Genomic DNA, 23,044 nt, shown 5'->3' on the forward strand with positions numbered 1-23,044 from the left:
GGGGCCACTGAATGAGTCAGAGCGCAACAACTGTTGTGTGCTCGTGATACACGACTACTTCACAAAATGGGTGGAAGCTTTCCCCCTACCCAATAAGTAGGCTGTAACTGGGGCTGAAGGGCTGGCATCGGAGTGGGTGTGCCGCTATGGAGCGCCACAGACACAGACACTGCACAGTGACCAAGGCACAAAATGTGCGCGCCGTTTGGTATCGAGAAAACGCACAACACAACCTTTCGACCTTAGTTGAGAGATTCAATGCCACCTTGCAAAAGATCTTGGCCACAACAGCCAAGTGTTGCCACTGTCCAACATCTGGTTAGGGTCTAAGTGAAACCCTGCTTGGCTATCTGCAGAAACACAGCCAAGGTGCATAAGACCTAGAATTTAGATTCTACAAGCTGCATGTCTTTTGACTCTGGGAGGAAACCAGAGTACATTGAGAAGACCCATGCAAATAAGGAAACTCCATACAGAAAGGCTGTGGTCTGCAGGCAGGGTAGAACCCAGCAACCAATCAGCTCACAGCATCAGCGTTATTACTGTGCTGATGTACTGAAATGAAAAGTAAAATCACATTATTGAAACATTTCACAATAAGAAACTAAACTCAGTATAAATGTCTGCTCGATATTTTTACATTCCACACACACTCATACCATACGTGTTTTAACCTATTGTGTATTGTTCATTTATTTAATTTTGCAGATTTTCAGTTTCCATGAATACAATAGTCTTTGTACAGCTTACTCTTACTTATTCAGACAAGAACAAAAATCAAACTTGAAGAACACCTCTTAGATTAATTGAATACATTTAAAAGGGCCCATATAGTGTCAAATACATTTGCTGGGCTTTTACTATGCGTAATTACTTGAAGGGGGTCTGTAGGTACCCTCAAAGTATGAAAACAGTCACTCTGCGGACTTTTTCACTCAGTCCATTTGAAGAATACATTGCGTTTCGTACTTCCTCTCCGTATGATGTCATCACGGAATCTTACTCTTCTGTCAGCCCCACGCAGCTGGTACCAGTCCAGCCTCCTACCCCACCAGCCCCGCACACCACATGAAAGTGGAGGCTGTTTTGGAGGAACTCAGCATGCTTGAAAAATTCTCCAAACTGTCTCCCCTGCAAACTTACACAAAGAAGATCTTGTGGCATGTTTCACCAAGAATAATGATATTTAGACAGCAGATATATATCAGTCCAGTCTTTGGACCCCATGACCTAAATCCAACAGGATTTGAAAAAAATTTATAATTTTGAAGTTTGTGTAAAAGTTCTTAAATAATGTGTAGGGTCTTAAACAATCTGCTCTTGAAGATCAACAGAATCTGCTTCAATTTCTGTCAATGCTAAATTGATTTAAAAAAAAAAAGAAGACAAAAATGCTAAATGCTTTTGAGTTCATGTTAAATTCACACATTGAGAAGAAAATTCACTTTTCAGACCTTAAATCAGTGGTCACCAACCTTTTCGAGCCCAAGAGCACTTTTTAATTCCAAACGTAAGCCGAGAGCTACCACCCTGATATCTTCCAAAAAACCCACTTAGGAGGGTCATATTTATTATTTTTTGCAATTTCTGTTAAAGGCTGATTTGAATATGGCCACAAATATGATTATTGCCTTGTATGAAAGAAGTCCCTTGTACTCAAATAAATACCAGTACTACACAGTATGAAGCCGTGCATCTTTCCGCTCCTGCAAATATTTCACAATAAAAAAACCTTTTTAAACAAGGGAATGGATATCATTAACAAACTCTGGAGTGCTTTTATTTTGAAAAGGCTTACAGAAAGTGTTGCAACCATTTGTTTGTGACATAAATTCATCAGATCAGCATTAAAACTCAGGTGAAAGATCATTTTCACTGTTTATTCTGCTGTGAACCACAATGTTTATCTGTCTATGACACAAATGTATTTACAACAGTTTCCAAACACGTTTCAAAGTAAAAGCACTCCAGCGTTTCACTTTCTGAATCCACTCATTTGTTCCATCGGGCTTTGATTGTTATCGACAGACCGAAAGATGCGCATCTTCATACCGTGGAGTTGCATCTCGTACTGTTGAAATCCAACAACACAGTACAAACACAGTGTCGAGTTGGCCCGCGTCATGCCACAGTTGCCCAAATCAATTTTCTTCTTCGTAAAAAACAACTCTTCCTCCCAATCATTATGAAAATAGTATGTTTTCTTTCTCTGCCATGTTTTCTTCAGTTTGGGGTAAAACACATCTAGCTCGCCATCGTTGCTGCTCCCGCTAGCTTGTCTCAGCATAGAGTGAGATGGCGGTTTGACTTTTTTCTTTCAGTTTTTCTTTTTTTAATTTAGAGCATGCCTTGCGGGCGACTCGCGGGGTCCCTGCAGGCGACCAGGTGCCCACGGGCACCGTGTTGGCTACCCCTGCCTTAAATAGTACAATTACCTTCCAGCGGAGGGCAACGTTACTGTTTTTGTGAGTGTATGAGTGAAAGAGAGAGTAGCTTATCAATTCTAGCCCTGTGGTTGTACAATTTTTGATACACATTCCTGTAGTCATTTTTCTGTCACTGTTTTGTCATGGGAGTGTTTATTTTCGCCTCTTTATGAAGGGTGTTTTCAGTTTAGTTATTACCTCCTTGTGTTTCATATCCCTGTGTATATGTTTGTATATGACTTGTTCCTGTGTCTCATGCTTTCCCACTCCCTGTGTTCTGTTTCCTGTTTTATTTTGTAGTTTCTGCTCCTTGAGTGTTTTCTTTCTTCACTTCCTGCCTTTGTCCTGTTTCCCGCCCTTGTGATTGTCTGCACCAGTCCTCATGTGTTCCACCTGTGTTCAATTGCCCCTGCCTTCCCTGTGTATATAAGTCTCTGTGCTTCCCCTTGTTGTTAATGCCTCATCTCTTGTGCTTGTCGTCATCTTCATCATTCTGTCTCTAGTAAGTTCCTAGTGGTTTCCCCTGTGTGATCTTTGTTTTTTCAGTGTAGACTTTTTGAGATCTCTCTGTTTGTTGTTTTCTCCTGTTAAGTTATTTTTCCCATTAAAAGGACACTTTTTGTTTAAAACTCTGCCTCTGCATCTTGGGTCCACCTGCTCAACCATACCCTGACATTTTCTATAGTTAAAACTCAAGAATATTTAGGTGAGTAACAATAAAACACCAGATGTAATTTGATGTGCATCCTAGCATGTTTGCACCAAATCCAATTTTTTAAAATATATTATTGATGGAATTTTTTTAGAATTTAAGGCCCCTTTTAAAGGTTCAGTGTGTAAAATATGTGAAATCCTTTAATTATGGATCAAATTGTCATAATCGTCTTCAATGGCTTACAAAAAAACTCTGAATGGAAAAAATGACAGATTAAAGCTCTTTTAAACAATAACACCATCGATCAATGTTTTCCATAAATATGATCATAATTAATATTTTGAAGAATTATAGAATATATTAATTAGATATCTGATAAAATCCCACAGGAAAGTGAAAGTGTGAAGACTTACCTCCCTTCACTTCCTCTTAAGCAATTTGGCCACAAAGTTGAGCAAAAAAATTGTTTGGTTGCAGCAATGCTTTACATCACACACACATTAAGTTTCAAACTTTGTGAAGCTACTGTTCCCCCTTGATTTATTTATTTTATTTCATAGCAGCAAATCATAACCAAATTATCTTATAAGACTATAAAAGATGTATACAAGTAATCATAATAAGGGTTTTGGGGGGTTGTAACTGCGGAGTTAAATTCAAAATTACTTAGATTCTGTTTGTTTTTTCAGTCAGTACTTGTGCTGCAGCATTTTGGATCAGCTGTAGAGTCCTTAGAGACTTGATGGGGCAGCCTTATAATAAGGAGTTGCAATAACCCAGTGTCAAAGTAAATAATGCATTTTGACATGGTGTGCCTGATTTTTGCAATGTTACGTAGGGGTTTTATGAGAAAGTTGCATCAAATATCCTCATCAGAAATAATTCCTAGATTCCTTACAATGGTACCAGAGGCCATGGCATTGTTATCTATTCTAGACTAACTATATCATTAGATAATGCGTTTCTGAGGTCAAGTACAAAAATCTGGTGTTTTGATAAAACACCAGATGTAATTTGATGTGCATCCTACCATGTTTGCATCGGCTTTATACATAGCTGTGGTAACCTTCAGATGTCATAAATACTCAAAAGGGTCAGAGTTTATCCAGTTTGAGCTACTGTAAAAACATGGTAGCCTCTATAGAGAGGACCTGCTCCTGTTGTTGTAAATATATATAATTTAAATATAAATGGCCCATTCTGGGGTAAAGAAAAAACAATTAGTAAAATTCGGATGATTACGCATTAGTGAAAACATCAGTAGGTTCCTTTTTATATTCAAATTCTGCCAATAGATCTCTTTCCCCTAAATCTTACACACTGAACGTGATGGATACTTCCTTGGAAACACTGCTCATTCACTGCAGTGGTTCCAGTGCTTCACTTTACTTTTCTGGGTATGAAGTTGAAAAAGCTGTTTTTTTTTAAGCAGCAGGGCAAGCACCAGCCAATCAAATGACATTAATGCAAATACAGATGTAGCCTGATATCAAAATGAGAAGAGGCTGAGGCAGTTGGTGAACCAGATATGTGTTCAACTGGTTGTGGAGTGCACTTGCATGTACTTGAATGGACAGCTAGCATGGCATGGTTTATAGTTTATTTCTACGGGAAATTTTTGGCATTTTATTGATTGAACAGTAATATTGAGAAATGGGGAGAGAGTGAGTAAGGAGCGGGTTGGAACCGAACCTGCAGCCGCTGCAGGAGGCCTCAAGCCTCTGTTATTTATCCTTGTTTTCTTTTTCTTTAATTGTTGGGGGATTTATTCCTTTTATTCCTTTCTTCTTATTCATTGTCATTGTTTTTACTTTTGGGTGGTTTATTCAATCTTATTCTCCCAATAATTTAGATTTCCTGAATTTATTTGCCTTTGTCCTGGGTCGCTTTGGACTTTGGAACAATGTTTTGAAATGTGCTTTTTTATTGTTATATGGGTGAGCTAGCACAAGCTGTGTTGTAAGTTTGAAGTAGGACACTGTGATTGGTTGCTGTCATTAAGACAATCGGGCCAGCTCCAAGCATCAGGCACTCCCAACGTTAAGCACTACAGATCATCCCAGTGAGCAGAGTACCTTTGATGAGGAAAGGAAGAGGAGCCAAAAGAGTTACTGATTACTCTGAGCAGCATGCATGGGAATAAATAACAATGGACTAATTTGTGGATTTCTGCCACTTTCTCTGTGGACTTATGAATGTCCCATAAACAGCAATATTTATGGCATATTACACTAATAATAATTGTCTACTTACCCCAGGCCTGTATTTGTGAGGAGTATAATGCAAAAAAAATCTTATTTTGATAGAAAAAACGCAAACATATTTAGGGGACTGATATCTAAGTGTGTACAATTTGGAACATTAAAAGTAAAAATTCAGATCTCGTGAATTTAAAAGCTGTAAATACAATTTTTCTCCTTTACACGTGGCATCTATTGCACTTGTGTCCATCCTGGGAGAGGGATCCCTCACATGTGGCTCTCTCTGAGGTTTCTATGTTCTCTTTCCCCTGTTAAAAGTAGTTTTTTTTTGTACTTTTTCCTTTCTCTTGTTGAGGGTTAAGGGCAGAGGATGTTGCACCTTATTAAGCCCTATGAGACAAATTGTGATTTGTGCTAGATAAATAAAATTTGCTTGATAGATTGAAATGTGGTTTCATAAGGGGACTGTGGGACCCTGGAGGTATGTGCTCTAAGTACCATTCTATGCTATGAGAACCTTTTTTTTTTTTTCTAAAAATCTGTCCTTTTCTTTAAACTTTTATTAACAACCATTGAAACTGGTCAGAGCCAGCACTACAGTTTTGCTGAGTCATTTACCAGGCTTGTTTGACTACCAGAGGGCTAGATTAGGGAGGATACTACAGGCAGCATGTGATTGGCTAGGCAGTGGGAGGCGGGCCTGTCCAAACATCTGGAAGAGTTTACTTCTGCTGTTGAGTCCCTCAAAAACTCAGTCAGGTTGAGTAGAGAACCACTGCCAAAGAGAAGATGTCTTTTATAAAAGTTGATGCAGCTTCTGATTTCTCCTTCCACAACTTGCCTTATGGTATATTCTCAGAACCAGACAAGGTAAGTGTTATTTGCTTTTGTTCTGCTGACTTTTCAAACATATAAAACTGGAGTGTTGTCACCACTGAGGACCTTTTGGTCAAGATTTTCAAAATAAAATATTTGGATAACTTTAGGCCAATGAGGAAGAAGATGATCTCTACTGGGAATTTTATCTTCATAGTCACAATTGCAGTTTGTAGAAGTGTACTGGCATGTGTGGTGCGGCGCGTATGGCTGCTGTGAGTGTACTCTGGGTCCTGGGCCATTCCACATGAAACAATTGCAGCCAGTACACATCTCACACCCAATTAATATGTATTTATGAATGCACAAATTGCAACTATAAATGATTAATGCTTGGTTTTCTGGAGGAAATACCAAAAACTATAAGAATATTTATAACCACTTGATAAATGCAGGGTAGCAGAAATGTAGTCTATTATTTGTAGTTACATCAGTGTTCTCTTTTTCCGCAGCTCAAACATCGTATTGGTGTTGCCATTGGAGACCAGATTCTGGACCTCAGTGTAATAAAGTCCTTGTTTCAAGGACCTGTGCTTTCCAAACATCAGGATGTCTTTGACCAGGTACGTTTTATCATAAAAACGTAACTTTTTAGCCAGGCATGAATCAGAAGTACTGCAAATCTTTTAGTTTAGAGTATCACATTAACAGCACTATTGAAAAGTCCTATTGTCGCCTTCCAAAATAAGCCCAGTGAGTCCCATGACCCTAAAACCCTTTTAACTTTAGTTATGACTCGGGTTCGGAGGCGATGAGGGGTTACGTAACCCTATATGGGGCATACAGAGCAGTTCCATTTCCCACTAGATTCAAAATGTGGTCAAACAGCCACAGACACTGGTGTATCAAGTTCTCAGATCCTGTACTTCAGTACAAGTAGCAATACCACAATATTACAAGAAGAATTTTACTTTAGGTAGAATTACACACATCTGAACAAAATGTACTACCAAACTTAAAAGCGTCCACACTAAAGAGCTATCTCTGCTTGTGTTTTATCATATTGGATTATCATCATGAAAGCATAAATATATTACCGTCGTTTTTCTGCTGTATCTTAAGAAGCAGGAGCGATTCAGCAATATTATATACTGTTGGATAATTTCAGGACTAACTTGTATATAAGATGATACAATTATAGTTTAAGAACTGCTTAGTCTGGTTATAAGACTGAGCTGTTAAATAAAGTGGTTGAAATGTTATCTTCCTCTGTGCAGCTCAGCCAGGTTGAACAAGATTGAAAAATAACTAATGATCATGTCTATTGCAATTCATGTGCTGAATCAGCAGCTTTCATTGGAATGGGCTGCCATGTTTGGACATCCAGTGTTTAATCTGTTCCCTGTAAAAATGAGAATTAAAGGTGCTCTACATATGTTAATATTTACTACGCCCATTTTTCCATGCCTCAAAATAATAATCTTTAACCTGCCACAAGATGTCATTTGTGTGTCAAGTTAGTGGTTCTGCCCAAAAGCTATGTGGTGGTATTACCAAAATTCATTGTCATTCAATGAATGTGTCAGTAAGAAGGGCTACTTAATATATTACATTTTTTTTGTTTACCTTTTCTCCCTACAAGCCCACACTGAATGCATTCATGGCTCTTGGTTACGAGGCCTGGAGAGAGGCCAGGAGGACGTTGCAGGTGTTGCTGTCAGCCAATGATAGCACACTGAGAGATGACATCAGCCTTCGGAGCAGGTCGGTCTGTGTAGTGTTTGCAGATGCAGAAGTCCACAAAGTACACATACCTTCACAACCTTGTCTCTGAGATCACAGCAGGTCATCTTCATCAGCAGCTAAGGACAAAGTGGGGTGTGGTCAGATGTAGGCTACCATGTGAGCTTGAACATTGGGCACTTTAGGATCCTGTGTTTTGCCTAAGGACACCTTAGCAGTTATGCAGGGATTGAACCATGGACCCCCTGGTTAGTGGACGACTCTCTTAACCTCCTGAGACATAGCCACCCACAATAACAATTCAGCCACGTGTTCCTGTTTCCCTACTCCTCCCTTCACAAAGTTAAGGAGTCTGAATAGTTTCCTCTGGCTACTGTAAAATCTTGCCATTACCATTCCAACATTTTGGGACATATTGGCTCAATAAATACAGCTGTTGTCATATTTTCTAGTCTAGTCCATAGACGATAAATGGAATTGATTTATATCTGCTTCTCATGTAGCTATGGTTGTGCAAGCAAGGGGATTAGAGTGATCTATATAAATGTCTCTGTTGCTAATCATCTGTCACTTATGCTCTCTGAGTCACACAGTAAATAGTTCAGACATAAGGTCAGTGTCCTTGCTCTGGAAAACAATTTGCTGTAATGTGGAAACTCAGCCTTATATTTTAAGTCTCCAAAAGGCTTTTAGCCTTATTTATTTGCTAAGTGATCTTAGGCATTTTCATCATTCATTGTTTTTGTGTCTTTGTCCTTGTCTCTGCAGAGCATTTGTACATCAGAGCACTGCCACCATGCACCTTCCTGCAGACATCGGTGAGTCGTATGGTTTAAATCCTATCATCAGAGCTTGTATGTTTTATCAAAGGCGAATTTAATAAAACCGAGCACATCTGCCCCTTGGCGTCATCTCTAAAGTTAATGTCCCCTCATACTTTTTGAATAATGCATTTGTTTAAGTCAGTGTCAACAGTCTTTAATGTCACGACGTGTCTCACCTTTGGAGAGAGATTGTTTGACATTTCTGTGAACTGTCAGTATGTGTTAATGTCAACAGCTGCCAAGGGCGTCACTTCCAAAAGGACCGGGGACACTCTCCTCCCATCCTCTCCTAATTTCCAGTGTTCCCCTCATTTTGATTATTTTATATTACAATTCAACTCTTTATAATAATAACAAAAAGTAAAAATGTGCTCACAGAAAAAACTTGCAGATGTTGGGAACTGGGTTTTGCAGCTCTGGCTACAGCCTGCTCTAATCATCTGATTATTATTTATTTATTTTATTTTATTATTTTGGCGGAGCTTATTGGAATAACAGGAAGTCATGACACAACACAGGGCTGGAATATAAGTTTGTCTTTGCTAAACTGGGAAAATCATTTCCTTAATGACTTGGTTTTGTGCACAGAGACATACAAGATCTACCATGTCCTATTTTATTCTTTTGTACATCATATAGGAAGACACAATGACACATAGTTATGTGGATTTGAGGCACAAGGGGGCGCTGTTTAACCACATACCACAATTCTGTTTCCTTTGACTCCGCTCCGTTATTCAGGTTTGTGCTGATAAGGTCCAGGGGGTAAATGTGTATGTTTCAGTTCGTCTCCCTCTGTATTTTTCACAGGCGATTACACTGACTTCTACTCCTCCAGAGATCACGCCACCAACGTCGGCATTATGTTCCGGGGAAAGGAGAACGCTCTGATGCCAAACTGGTACACTCTCACTCAAACAAGCTGTTAGACATGGAGGTAAACTTAAAGCTCACCAGGAGGCCTCCATGCTGGGATAGATACTGAGAAAACTGGCACTCTGAAAACAGTTATAATTGATTTGGGCCTCAAGAGCATCAATGTGCATTTAAACGCTGAAACAGGGCCCTGGGAGCGTGTGCTGGCCATTCTCCAAAACTGAAAAGAATTACTGCACCACACGTTGAGAATGCTTGCTGTGGTGGAGTTCACATCACATTTCCAGCAGTATCTCCTGCAGCACAGACAGCCTTTATTTAATCCGCGTCCCACATGGCGGGAGTGCTAAGGTGGCTGAGGCATCTCTGTCTCTTTGTAAACACTTTGGTTTAGCAGCTGATTGGCAGGTTGTACATCCTGCCTGTAAGACTCATGTCCGATTTAAAGGGGGCAAAATAGTTTTTAGCGATGGACCACATGTATTTGAATCCTTCCGTTTAAAAAGGGAGACCAATAGGGAAATGATAAGAAGAAATTGATCCGACTGATGTGTTTGATGGTTCTTTTCATGTTTTAAACTAGCTCTAATAAATCTATATATTTACATTAACCATGCACCATCAATTGACAATGTGAACATTTTGTGTCAGTGTAAAAAGTAATGAACCCCCAGTGAACCTTCATGAACAGTCTGCAGCGCCCCTCTGCTTTACAGAGCTCTTTAGTGAGCTTCAGCTCAGTGTGATTTTGGGGCCCAGAAGGCAGCTGCTCATCACTGCAGCCACTGAGCGTGTGGCAGCGTGAGAAGTGTTTGTGTTGGATGAAGCACTCCCTGTTCAATATACCCCTCTGCCATTTGTCCGACCAGCCACCAGACGATTCAGTCTTTCAGTGTCAGACTTGCATCTGTATCCTTGTTGAGGGTACCATTGTCTGTACAGTTTGTTGACTTAATAGCTCTCATTGCTGTTGCTTTTCTGTACTTCACTTCCCAGATATCACCTGGGCAGAGCAGAGACATCTCACATAGTCCCCCTTTTTAATCTCTGCTCATCATCCTTAAAAATGTAACTGAACGGTTTAACAAATTACCCTTCATTATACATTTCTAAATGCCTGTAGGTCTATAACAACATAATTACTGCTGCAATTAAATATCATCCCTAGTCTGTGAATTCTCATTCATATATGCACAATTTGTAGACTAACACTGATCTGTAGGCACAGCAGCCTGTTAAAAGAGCAAGTTTGCGACAGTGTTCTTCATCCACACCCAGTGCTAGACCAGGAAAACTTTATTGATCGCGTCACACACAGATCACGTGCCATTTACAGCATCTCTTATTGACTGTCATCACATATCACCTGCTTCCACATAAACTGAAGCTAAGTATTTACAATTGAGAGCATATTTTATATACATAGGTCAACACAGTCCAAGCACAAACTGAACTTGATTTTCCCATTTTGGTCACTGCTGTCGTAACCTGGCCATTGTGTGTGCAGGCTGAGGCTTCCAGTGGGGTACCATGGCAGAGCGTCATCCGTGGTTGTTTCTGGGACCCCAATTCGCCGCCCCTCAGGCCAGATGAGACCTGACCAGAGTAAGATGCTTATGTTTGTTGATGGGCATGTATCTCTTATCAGTGCCTTCTGACAGACAACCTGCTGCTGCTCAAACAACCAAAACAATGAGCTGAAAGATGCTGAACCCTCAGTAGAGCTGAGAGGAACTATATAGTTGGGGATGAATCCCTATGGGTTAATCAGTATTGAGTACACCTTTCACATTATACAGCATCATTTGATCTAGTGTAAATATATGGATATTGATTATTGCAGCTATTTCTATTACATCAAATTTTTCTGTCAAAATCTAGTTACAAGACCATCATTTTGGTTTGGCTCTCTATGTGGGTGTTGTCAGTTTGTGTGTGATCATGTCACCACAAAACACACCTGGAGTCAGATAGTGTGATACTGTCTGTCATTGTTGTGTTCACTGCTTGGCCTTGAACTACCCAAACATTTAATTAGTCCAGATTCAGCCCCTAAAGTGAGCAGTGTACCATTTTTGTTGGCAAATTTAAAAATAATTTTAGAGGATGTGACTATTGAACAGATTTTGGTTGATATAAGTACACAGTGATAACCGTGTTTTCCTTTTTTCCTGTCTGCTAGCGAAACCTCCAGTGTTTGGGCCGTCTAAGCAGTTGGACATTGAGCTGGAGATGGTGATTACAGTGTTTATTTTATATCATCACCTGTATTTATTTTTTAGTATTATAATAAGTATTATAATTACATGCTTGAAAAAAAGGCCTGAGTTGCCTTCGTGATCCATATTGATCCACAATAGCTTAGCAGTTTTTCACTGTTATATTTTAAATTGCTTCTGTTCTCGGATAAGGCCTTCTTTGTTGGAGGAGGGAATCAGCTTGGGGAGCCCATTCCCATCCAGAAAGCCCATGAACACATCTTTGGCATGGTACTGATGAATGACTGGAGTGGTAAGAGCCTCTGCAAAACATATGACACCAGCAGCATCATGATATGAACTATCATGGGCCCTCATATGAATAGTTTCTAAACATGTACAGTGATTTGGAGAAGATTTGTAGCTTCAGAGGAACTTTTGGCCTTTTATATTAGACAGAGCTCAGTAGAAGGTAAGAATGTTTAGGTGTTTAATAATAAACCAAATGTGTTCATATCAGTAAAGTTTGTGTTGACTGGTCTGATGTCTGAACTGGTTCTGTGATGACGCTGATGGTAAATCACTGCCAGAACACTCATGAGCAGGGACACTTTCACTTACAAACACACTTGGTCTTTTATTTAGCTCTGCATTATACAGGTTGATGCAGTCGCTTCAGATTTAGGCAGATGGAAAATGTTTCAGAGGAAGTGGCCGAGGCAGTCCTCATCGAAACATGAGTGGAAATACTGGATGTATTATTGATTGGGCTGGAAATCTCTGGAGGAGACGTACATGGTGCTGTTGCTCTCTGACTGTCATTCTCTCTAATATCCCTTCCTTATGGCTGAACTGTGATACCACAGCATGACAAACAGTTTCCTCTGTAATAATTCATTATTAGGGCGACCCTACCATTTTTTTATCTGTGCTTTGAAAACATTCTTGGGGGATTTACCCTCCAGTTCCTCTGTCACTTCATGTGTTAAACATGACTTAATGCCAATTGTAATTTAATTTATACATACAGTATATGTAGAGCATGGATTTTACAGTATTGCTTTAAAATGCCTAAGATTATGCAATGAAAAGATTAAAATAACTGAGGAGCCATCTTCATCTTCACATGTCAAACGTTCTCATAGGTCTTATAGTTATGGCCATGAAGTAGACGCACAGTAAACCTCATAGATGGATACAACCCTGGTAACCATAATGTTGGACATAAAACATAGAAAACACTTGGAACAAGAAGACACTGGGAACATGAAGAAGACACAGGAAAAGAGAGTCATCGTTGGATTGTCGTGGAACTTTTTTGCTCTAACGTGTGAAATAGACGAACTGATAAAGAAGCACAGAGACTTGTATACACAGGGGAGGCAAAGATAATTGAACACATGAGGAACAGGTACAGACGACCACAAGGGTGGGAAACAGCACAAAGACAGGAAGTTAAGCTAGAGACACATGAGGAGTAAAAACTTCAAAATTAAACTGAGAACTCAGGGAGAAAATTCTGAACACCAACTTAAACACAGGTAAAAGTCCATAAACTAAACACAAGCAAAATGTCCAAGAAAATTGTCAGAAACTCATTATCTAATATTCAAAGTCATGACACTAATTTTTTGTGATCAGAGAAAAACCCTAGTGGAATTGAATAGTTTTTCATTTAGCCTCAGGCCCCGTCAGAAAACCCCAACTCCTTATCCCACCTGCATAATTCATCCACAGTCTGGTTGGAGCGGGGAAATGTGTGAAGTCAGAAGTGGAGTGATTTGACGCTAGAGATGTCTGAGAGCAGCAATGGCTCAAAGACAATACACAGTGACAGCGAGAGAGCAGAAAAATATGAAACAGCCAGAGGACTGTTTGTTTCTTTGAGGGTGAATAAAAATAAAATAGTCTTAAAAGCCAAAATTAGAGTACAACTTATTATTTCAAACCTTCCATAATGTGTTATACATATAGAAATAAATATATAGCATTTTATATATCATGTCAGGTTTATTTTGTTATAATTCTTTGCATACATTTTTATAAATATATTAACGGCAAATATATACATCAGAAAAAAGCAGTTTGTGCAGTTTCCCACAAGCTCTCTAGGAACATTAGCTGTCCAAAGTTTCTACCAGGCAACTACGTAGGTAGATAGATAGATAGATAGATAGATAGATGTACTTTATTGATCCCAATTTGGGAAATTATTGTGTTACAGCAGCTACATGCTAAATTAAATGTGCCCCCCCTCCTCCGCTCTGCTTTCGGTGGTGCACAGCAGTTTAACTGTAGAGTCACTTGTTAGAGGATCACAGTGGGTTAGGGGAGTCAGTGACCCGTGCGTGAGCACAGCAGACGAGCATTAAAGCTCCTGCAGTTGAAGATTATCTCGCTGGTGCTTCATTAGCACAGGCTTGAAGATGCTAACATCAAAGTATTTAATTTAACCCCTGAGGTAATTTATGTGAGAATACTGGGATGTAAGTCAATACGTTTAATCAAATACTTTACTCAAGTATATATTTTTTTAATACCAATTATTAGTTTAGATTCTGTTTTTTTTCTGTGATACCAAACTTTTCCCTGCTCTTGTCACAATAACCTTCTGCCGTAATGTTTTTGTTTCTTATCAGCCAGAGACATTCAGGCATGGGAGTATGTTCCTCTGGGTCCATTCTTGGGCAAGAGCTTTGGGACAACAATCTCACCTTGGGTCGTCCCCATGGAGGCACTGTTACCTTTCGCAGAGCACAACCCTATCCAGGTTAGTGCAAGGGTCACAACTTATACACCAGTAAACAGTCACTATATTAGGTTCTGTACCACACCATAATGTAGATCCACGTCAAGGTTGCTTTGATTTTACAAATTCAATTTTTTGTGATATCTCAGGATTGCTTTGAGGAAATTTCTTCAAATTTCAAACTTGTGGCCACCGACTGCATGTCTTCCCTCATTCTCTCTCCCTATTCTACACTTACTGTCCTGTCAATACAGGCTAAATGCCCCCAAAAGAAATTCTTGAAAAAATAATTGCGGGTGTGCATTTCATTACAAACATACACAAATCATAATTTCAGCTATAACTAAAGAATGAAAGAATTTAACACATTTACATACATATGAGTTTGGACAGCCATAGATGTAAACTTCCACTTGGTTGTTAGAGGTATCACATTTTAGCCACTAATTCTAGTTTTGCAATAGGACTTTTACATTTGAGATTTTTGTGATGAAGTTGTTTTAACAAACCTTAATGATATCCAGAATTATCAATAGCTCTTCTATCCATTGTTTTTTGTATGATTCTCACTCACAGGTAATAAAAGAAGCTGACACATTATTATCTGGGTCAAAACAAGTTCACATGTAGTTTTCTCTACGTATAATTTGACTTCAGAACAGAATTCCTAATATTAAATTAGAAATATAATCACGTGACCTTTAATCAGGAAGTGCCTTTGATAATGTGTATGTTTTCTGTAGTAGATTAGATGTCAGTTTTGTCGAACACACACAGTTAGTGCGGCTTTGATATTTACATTATGAGAGAGATTTAGCAGTTTAACATTTTGATGCAAGCTGTACTAAAAACTAGTTATAATCAATGACCATAAAACAGTGTAGATAGAAACATTTAAGTTCTGGCCACAGCTTGCTTTGAATGACAGTTGGAAATGAAAACAATGGGAGTGAAAATATGGACGAAGACCGTAGCTTGACAGAGCATATTGGTTGTCACACTTGTGCTGCATTGAAACTACACTTGGACATTAAAAGTAAATGCAACAGAGTATATTTAAGTTGATTCTACTAACTCTTGTCTGGACCTGATTTACAGCGTAAGGCTTTTCCTCTGGTGCCACCCTTAGTACAAACATAACATTGTATGTCTCACTATTCAATTCAATTTTATTAGTATTACCCCAAATCATAATATACATTATCTCAAAGCACTTTACATAAAAGGTCAAGACCTTAAAAATTATAGAGAAACTCAACAGTTCCCACAATGAGCAGGAGAGAGAGACCAGGAACACTTGTGCACCATCAGGTTTGGATTTAATCATAAACCTTCAGTTTGTTCTCTGCATTTTGGTGTGAGTGTGAGTCGTGAACATTAGAGCTTCCCATGAGGCTGTATTCTTTTTTTATTAATTTTAAATATTTGGTGTCTGTTTCTCATATCTGCAGGATCCAGAGCCCCTCCCCTATCTTCAACACCACGATCCTTACATTTTCAACATTAACCTGTTTGTGTCCCTCAAAGGTACAGTGCACGAAGGGATTATAATCTAATGTAATGTAATGGTTTCACTTTGTACTTGTGCAGCCAAACAAACACACACACACACACACACACACACTGCTTAGCAGTAAAAGCCCTGAGGTGATCCATGGTAATGAGTAGTCATTAAGTTCTGTTTATGTCTCGCTCTCCACACTTCTCTCTTTGTGTATCACTTTCTCCACCCCTCTCTAATGTTGCTTAATATTTTACCACCTGAACTTTCCACTAACATCTCAGGGGGTTTTCCATCCCTCCCCCAAAAAAATGTGTGGATTTAGTATGCAGCATAATGGGGCTTCTAAATGCATCCAACATTCTAATAAGCAAGATCACATATGTGTCATTTTCAAAATATACCAAAAAAAGTACTCATTTTGGAGAAGCATAGCCTCTGCCAGTTTTTTAATTTTGTATATTTTATAATCGGTAAAACAATAATAATCAGTTTTACTGCAATACCACATGTTTAGCAGGTTGAGCTTTCAGATGAATACAGTGGAATAAAAAGTACAACTTTTCCCTTTGAAATGTACTGGAGTAGAAGTGGTAGTAATCATGTGCAAAGCCTTAATTCAGCTTCCACTATATCTCACTGTTTCATGTCAGGAGCACTGTACATTTGTTATGTCATGAAGTGCTTGTAATTTTTGTTATTTCCATTTTTAGGACAGGGCATGGCAGAATCAGCAGCCATCTGCAATTCAAACTTTAAGGTAAGAATAATACTGAGTCTGATCCACGTGTAAAGTAAATCAGACCGAATAAAAAGGTGTTTTCTTAGTATTATACATGTCAGTTGCACCGTGTTTTGTAGTGGTTGTGACTGTGACCTTCTGGTAATAGTCTACAGGTATTTGTATGGCCCCGCAGATATAACGTCTGTTGTGGAAGCAGACAATTATGAAGATATCACAGATTTTAAAGTTCAATTTACAAACTATTTAACACATAACACCAACAGTACAGTACACCAATACATGTATATGTTACGCATAGGGACGCACACGCAGGGACATGCTCACAGTGAAAATAAAAGGACATTATCAATATCATTACAACTGGAAATATGTTGCTCTTGAAGTTAGGTGACCGACCACATACTGAATATAAAGATGGATTCCAATTGTAAAAAGTAAAGTGAAGCCAAAATATCCCAGATAGGGTGCAGCCATCTTGTGCTTTTAATGTCATTTGGAGTCAGAGTCTGCATAGTAGTGCCTGTGGATACACGCTCAACCAATCGCAACCAATCAGTCTCAGCTGTTTCACCATCTTTATAGCATCAAATAAGTAATTAAAACCAAACAACACTTAAGCGTACATCACTGTGATTAAAAACATGATAAAAATACTGATCTTCACAAAACAATTGAATTGGTTCCCACAGCGTACCACATCCTTTCACCAAGTTTTGTGGAAATCTGTTCAGTTGTTTTGGGGTAATCTTGTCCAACAAACCAATGGATGGGGGAAACATGACCTCCTTGGCAGAGGTAATAATTCAGACATGTTTAGGAGGCTTATGTGTGAAATATGGTGCAGCTTAGAGAAGGAGACTGTCGGACCTTGGCAGAGGTATGCACACTAATCAGTGTCATAGTTGTCTTTGCTTTGACCTCAGAACCTCTGGTCACAGCTTGTTGCTAGAGGTCATAAGTCTGTTTGTCTCACTCTCTCTCTCCCGGCCTCTAGTACATGTACTGGACCATGAAACAGCAGCTCACTCATCACACAGTCAATGGCTGCAATGTCAGAGCAGGAGACCTGATGGCTTCTGGAACTATCAGTGGACCTGTAAGTCTGCATTTATTGTAAGATCAGTGGGTGAAACTGTTTATTCTATTGGAAATGTTGTAAGACTACCCTGAGGCACCATGATTAAGTCAGACCATTTGTTTTTGTATTGTCTCTGTCTCTTACCTTTTCCCTTTTTCCTCCTGTAAAAAACAACAGCAACTTGTACTTCTAAGGTCATCTATATTTTTTGTGGAACTAAATTTCAATTTCAAAAGCTGCAGTAATGAAATACACACCAGGGTTTTATATTTCAAAGCTGCAATTTGACCAGTTTCCTGCATTTTCATAAACACGTATATATCAAAGGAAGAATTTTGGTCGACCTCTGTCCTGTGTTTTCTGTGGGCAGTATATTTGTAATGTAAAATGCTCTATCACCCAACAGGACGCAGAGAATTTTGGCTCCATGCTGGAGCTTTCATGGAGGGGATCTAAGAGTATCAATCTGGGAGGAGGAGAGAGTCGAACCTTCCTGAAGGATGGAGATGAAGTCACCATCACAGGTCAGACTCAAGCTTCTGCACAGCAGCCGGGAAACATTAAAACTGGTGCTTTTTAAAAACTGCCTCTCAAAACTATATTATCAAACCAAAGCAGAGAATCACTGAGATGATGTTCTCAGACTTTAAAATGCTTCTTTTACAGCTACTGAAACTGTTTTCATAGGCTGTATAATAACCCCTCATCGTGTTATTTTTAGGGTTAGAGGCTTGAAGGGCCAGGGGTCTCATTTATAACCGTTGCGTACACACAAAACAGAGCCTGAAACGTGCGTACGCCACTTCTCAGGCAAACGTTGGGATTTATAAAAACAAACTTGACGGGAAAGTTTGCGCATTTCCACGCCAACTCTGACCCATGCTTACGAACGTTTTGTAGACCGGAAAATGATGATGCAGATGTGAGGAGGTGAACTGAAGCAGATTATTGATCCACTTCATCATTAACACAAAACCAACAGTGTTATTTGTGCTTGTGCGACAAAACTGTTACATACGAACCTTACTTTCAGTTACTAATAAACAGCAGTTGCAGAGCCAAGTCATTAATAGATTTAATAATATCTTCACTTTAATATCACACTTTGCATGTATCATCTAGGAAGAATGTCTGTAAAATCGCTGCAGTGAACGTCACTGTGCCATCAGGCGCACATAGTGCTCAGAGCAAAAAATAAAGAAAAACTATTCACTTTCCAAATAATATCCCAGAGTGGAGGTTAGGATTCACTGATGTGAGGTAATGGGTCCGATTCCTCTAAATATATAAATACTGTGGTGACAATCTGGCGCAATGCTGCGTGAAGGATGCACGCGAATGGAAGGATGAGGCTGAAACAAGGGTTCAGCGATCGCAAAGAGTTTTTATCCCATGACGATCTGTGATCTCTGAGCTGAACTGAGTCCAGTATCACACAGATCGAACCATCCCAGTACAATACAAGCATATAATAATTCTGTTAAATTCTATAGATTTGGGACATATCAGCTGTCTCTGAATTTAATAATTCTGCAGTTTTGGATGATTAAAACATGAGATACGACAAGTACCCCCACATTCTGAAAGTGTTTTCTTTGCCTCCACCTTTGAATTGGATTTGTTTTATTTCATGCTCCGTTCATTCTATCGTCTACACTCTCATTCACTGTATTTGCAGCAGTGAGTCAGTGTATTTTCTTTATTAATGACATCACTGCTGTACAATAAAATCGCTCTTCACCTCCACCTCACTAACAAACAATTTGATGTCAGAAAGACAGTTTCACTTCCTCTTCTCATCGCTTGATGCTGTGACTGTCATGACTCACGGTGGAAACCCATTGGTCAGCAGCATAATTTAATATTCATGAGGTGCTTTGCATTGACCATTTATGGTTGATGGGGCCGGATATGAGCCAGATCCAAGTACGAACATTTCCAGGTGGACTGTGATTTATAAAGTGAACCTTGCGTGCAGGTGTGCGTGCGCATGGTTTTTTAAATCGGAATTTTCTTTTGCGTACACCATTTCCTTTGACAGGCCACGCCCTCATATAGTTTGTCCGATTGATTTGAAATTTCACACAAGTCCAGCTCAAGGTGTTCAACAAAAAAGCCTCTTGGACCATAAATTAAAAAAACGTAATATCACATCTCCTTTTGATTTTTTTATCCAATCAACACCAACTTCGATATAAAGCATTGTGAGACTGAGATACACATTTCTTTCATATATGATTGGGATTGGTCAAAAAACATAGCTGTTATTAACCATAAACTTTTGCCAAGGGCAGGGCTTGGCGTAAATTGTTCATAACTCTTTAAATATTTGCCGTTTAGCTGCCTTCCTATTGAGCAAATTAAGGCTCGAATCCGCTCATTGCTGCTTGTGGCTACATTTTTATTTGAAATCTCATCTCTGAGGAAACTATCCACTATGATTTAAAAAGTAGGAAAAGAAATCCCCAAAATGAATGTCCATGATCCCATGTTTCTTATTATTACAACTTTCAATATCTTCCTCTGTGTAGGTCACTGTCAAGGAGATGGATACAGGGTGGGCTTTGGACCCTGTGTGGGAACCATCGTGCAAGCCCTGCAACAGTGAAACACTCATATTGTTACTCATGTGTTTTCACATCCTTTTATAGAGCATAAATACTGGAAGACCCAAACTAACACAACTACAGCATCTCTCTGAGCTTTGATCCTCGTGACTTGGGCTGGGAGACTTTCCATTTGATTGGGATTTTTTTTATATGAATGATCCAACTTAAATTCCTACCGTGACTGATCTTTGCATTTGCGCCTTATCTCAGTAAATACATACATCTAGGCTAAATGTAAGGTGTCGAATTTGTGGAACATGAATCACTCTCAGTCACAACAGAACAGGATGTAACAGACCTAGAGGTTTTAAAAGGACTGAAAAATAAACACCCTGAACTGAGCTTTTGGTTTGTTTGTTGAAGAAATGTTGTCTGTGTGGACTTAGACCATGCCTGCCGTATTTAACCCTGGCCTGCAGCTACCTGCAGATATCAGGCTGATGGCTTGTCAACACAAAATAGAATTAGTGAGCAGACCTCACAGAATACATTCAAGTCCACGTGCAGTCCACTAGTAGCTGTATAAGACAGTATTTCTTTTTAAGAATATGCTGATGATGACACCTTTTGTAATACCTAACCTTTTTTTTATTATGATTCTACTCAAAATTGTTGCGCCTGTAGACCTAAAATAAAAAAAATATTGAATAACATGTTTTAGTTATTTTGTATTTGCCAACAAATTATTCCCTTGATGGATGTAAAATAGGTTTTGTTAGGGCAAATTCTGAGAAGCCCAACATTGGCATTGACATATGATTGCATCATTAAGGATAAAATTGAAACCTGTGCTGATATCTAGCCCTATAGACATCAACCAATTCATCATACACACATGCTGAGCTATCAGTTCATTGTATGCTCTGTAGAGTTGTATTGCCGTTAAGTGATTCTCCCACATCAGTGTTACTGCTGTAACAGGATCAGCATTATTGATGTTTTGTGTTGGCTCTTGATTTATAATGAAATAATAAACATCTGTGTCTTTTGTTTTTCTGTTGACTCTCTGTGCCCATCAGATGCTGGTGTCTTTAGTCCCAGCTGCACTGAATGCAAACTAGTTATATACATTGTTATATACTTGTGGACACTTTAAAGTAATATCTAATCAATGAAAACACACATACCATGTTTGTGTTTTACCCACATTCCCTTTTGTTTTTTCTTCGATGCTTCAACAAATAAAAGCACAATAAAATTGACAAGAGTCTGGTAGAGTTAAAGTCACACTCATCATTGTACAAGAGAGATCATCATTTCAATTAAAAACATCAACTCTGCTACAGATGTCAGCCTTCCACATTAGCCCAGAGTTTTAGAGCTTCTCAAAGGGAGAAGTTTTGAGCATGTGTTGTGCAATTGATACATTAAACGTGACACCACTAAATGGTATGCCTTTCGGCATTCAATAAATTTGGTTATCAGAACAAATATTGAATATTAAATAATAACTTTAATTGATTAATGTTACCTCGGGGCACCACCCTTCAAAGGAAGGGAAAAGATAGCCAATTTATTGATTAAGTCTCATGAAAGTACTAACTACAAATTTGGAACTCTGATTAACAATTAAATTAATAACTATAACCAAAATTACCATATAGATAGATAGCAAAGTTGAAGGATATAAAGTTCTTGACAGTGTAGAGGTTGGCAAAATTCACACTTATGCAACATTAATGTAAACAACTTTTGTGAAAAAAACATTTATTATGAAGATAAAGTATAAAAACAAATTACTAAAGGTGTATTTACTATATAAATATGTGTATGTGAGTATGCGTGTGTGTCTGTGTGAGTGAGTGTGCTTTCAAAATGGCGGCTGGCCACTCTGAAGATAACAGCAAACAAAAGGTTGATGTGCTGTTCGAAGTCCAGTGAAGTCGTCTTGCTGGTTTGTGGCTCCTGTTGTTGTGGTTCTGATGTGTGATGCAGCTCATTTGCTGGTTCTTAGGCAGGCTCTCGCGTCGCTGCCTTTTGGAAGGTTTCAGCAGTCTGCTCCAGACAGGCCTGCTTGAAGGTTGGTAGAGCTTGGGTAGGGAGGAAGATTCCCTCGCTGGGTGAGTGGAAAGCTGCACCCCTCCTCCATTGAAGTTGAGCAGAAAGAGAGGTGACCTCCTCTCGGAGAGTTGAGTAGAAGAGATGCTGAGTCGAAAGAGTGAGAAAGTGAGCTGGACAGCCACACTTCTCCTCTCGGAGAGTTGCGTAGAAAGAGAAAGGAGGAAGGGAGAACTGGGCTTATATTTGCCTGGTGACCTCATGGGTCATGGGGCCCAGAGTGACCAATAGTGGTTGAAACTTGTGTCCCCGGGCAGTTTTCACACCTCTGTGTGAAGTTGAAGCACCTTGGGAGACAGTTCTGGCTGCTCTGGTTTGTCTCCAGAACAAAGAAAAATGTGCTCAGGATTTGACTACATATGTAGGCCGAACTGTAGTTCACAAATACCAGGTCCCAACATGGTGTTAGCATAGCTAAGCCCCATGAGACAAATTGTGATTTGTGAATACATTTCTAAAATTAAGTGGGTTGCCTCCTTTTTATCAAGGTGTTTTTAAATCATGGGCCCTTTTTTTACCATAAAAGGTGCCCAAAAGCCAACTCTCTGCACTGGTTGTTGAGAGA

The 23,044-nt window shown here is 39.1% G+C and overlaps 1 protein-coding gene across 1 annotated transcript; it reads left to right on the forward strand.

The window, feature by feature from the left end:
- Positions 1-5,981: 5,981 nt before the first annotated feature.
- Positions 5,982-21,411, forward strand: fah (fumarylacetoacetate hydrolase (fumarylacetoacetase)). The gene is made up of 14 exons (XM_035162433.2): positions 5,982-6,152; positions 6,611-6,721; positions 7,741-7,862; positions 8,610-8,659; positions 9,476-9,566; positions 11,049-11,146; positions 11,724-11,776; positions 11,953-12,052; positions 14,379-14,509; positions 15,940-16,015; positions 16,703-16,749; positions 17,729-17,830; positions 18,219-18,336; positions 20,344-21,411. Exons 1-14 carry the CDS (start codon positions 6,072-6,074, stop codon positions 20,418-20,420), a joined length of 1,257 nt encoding a protein of 418 aa, XP_035018324.1. The 5' UTR covers positions 5,982-6,071; the 3' UTR covers positions 20,421-21,411.
- Positions 21,412-23,044: the final 1,633 nt, after the last annotated feature.

This window comes from Hippoglossus stenolepis, chromosome 1 (assembly GCF_022539355.2).
Source record: "Hippoglossus stenolepis isolate QCI-W04-F060 chromosome 1, HSTE1.2, whole genome shotgun sequence".
NCBI classification, from domain to species: Eukaryota; Metazoa; Chordata; class Actinopteri; order Pleuronectiformes; family Pleuronectidae; genus Hippoglossus; species Hippoglossus stenolepis.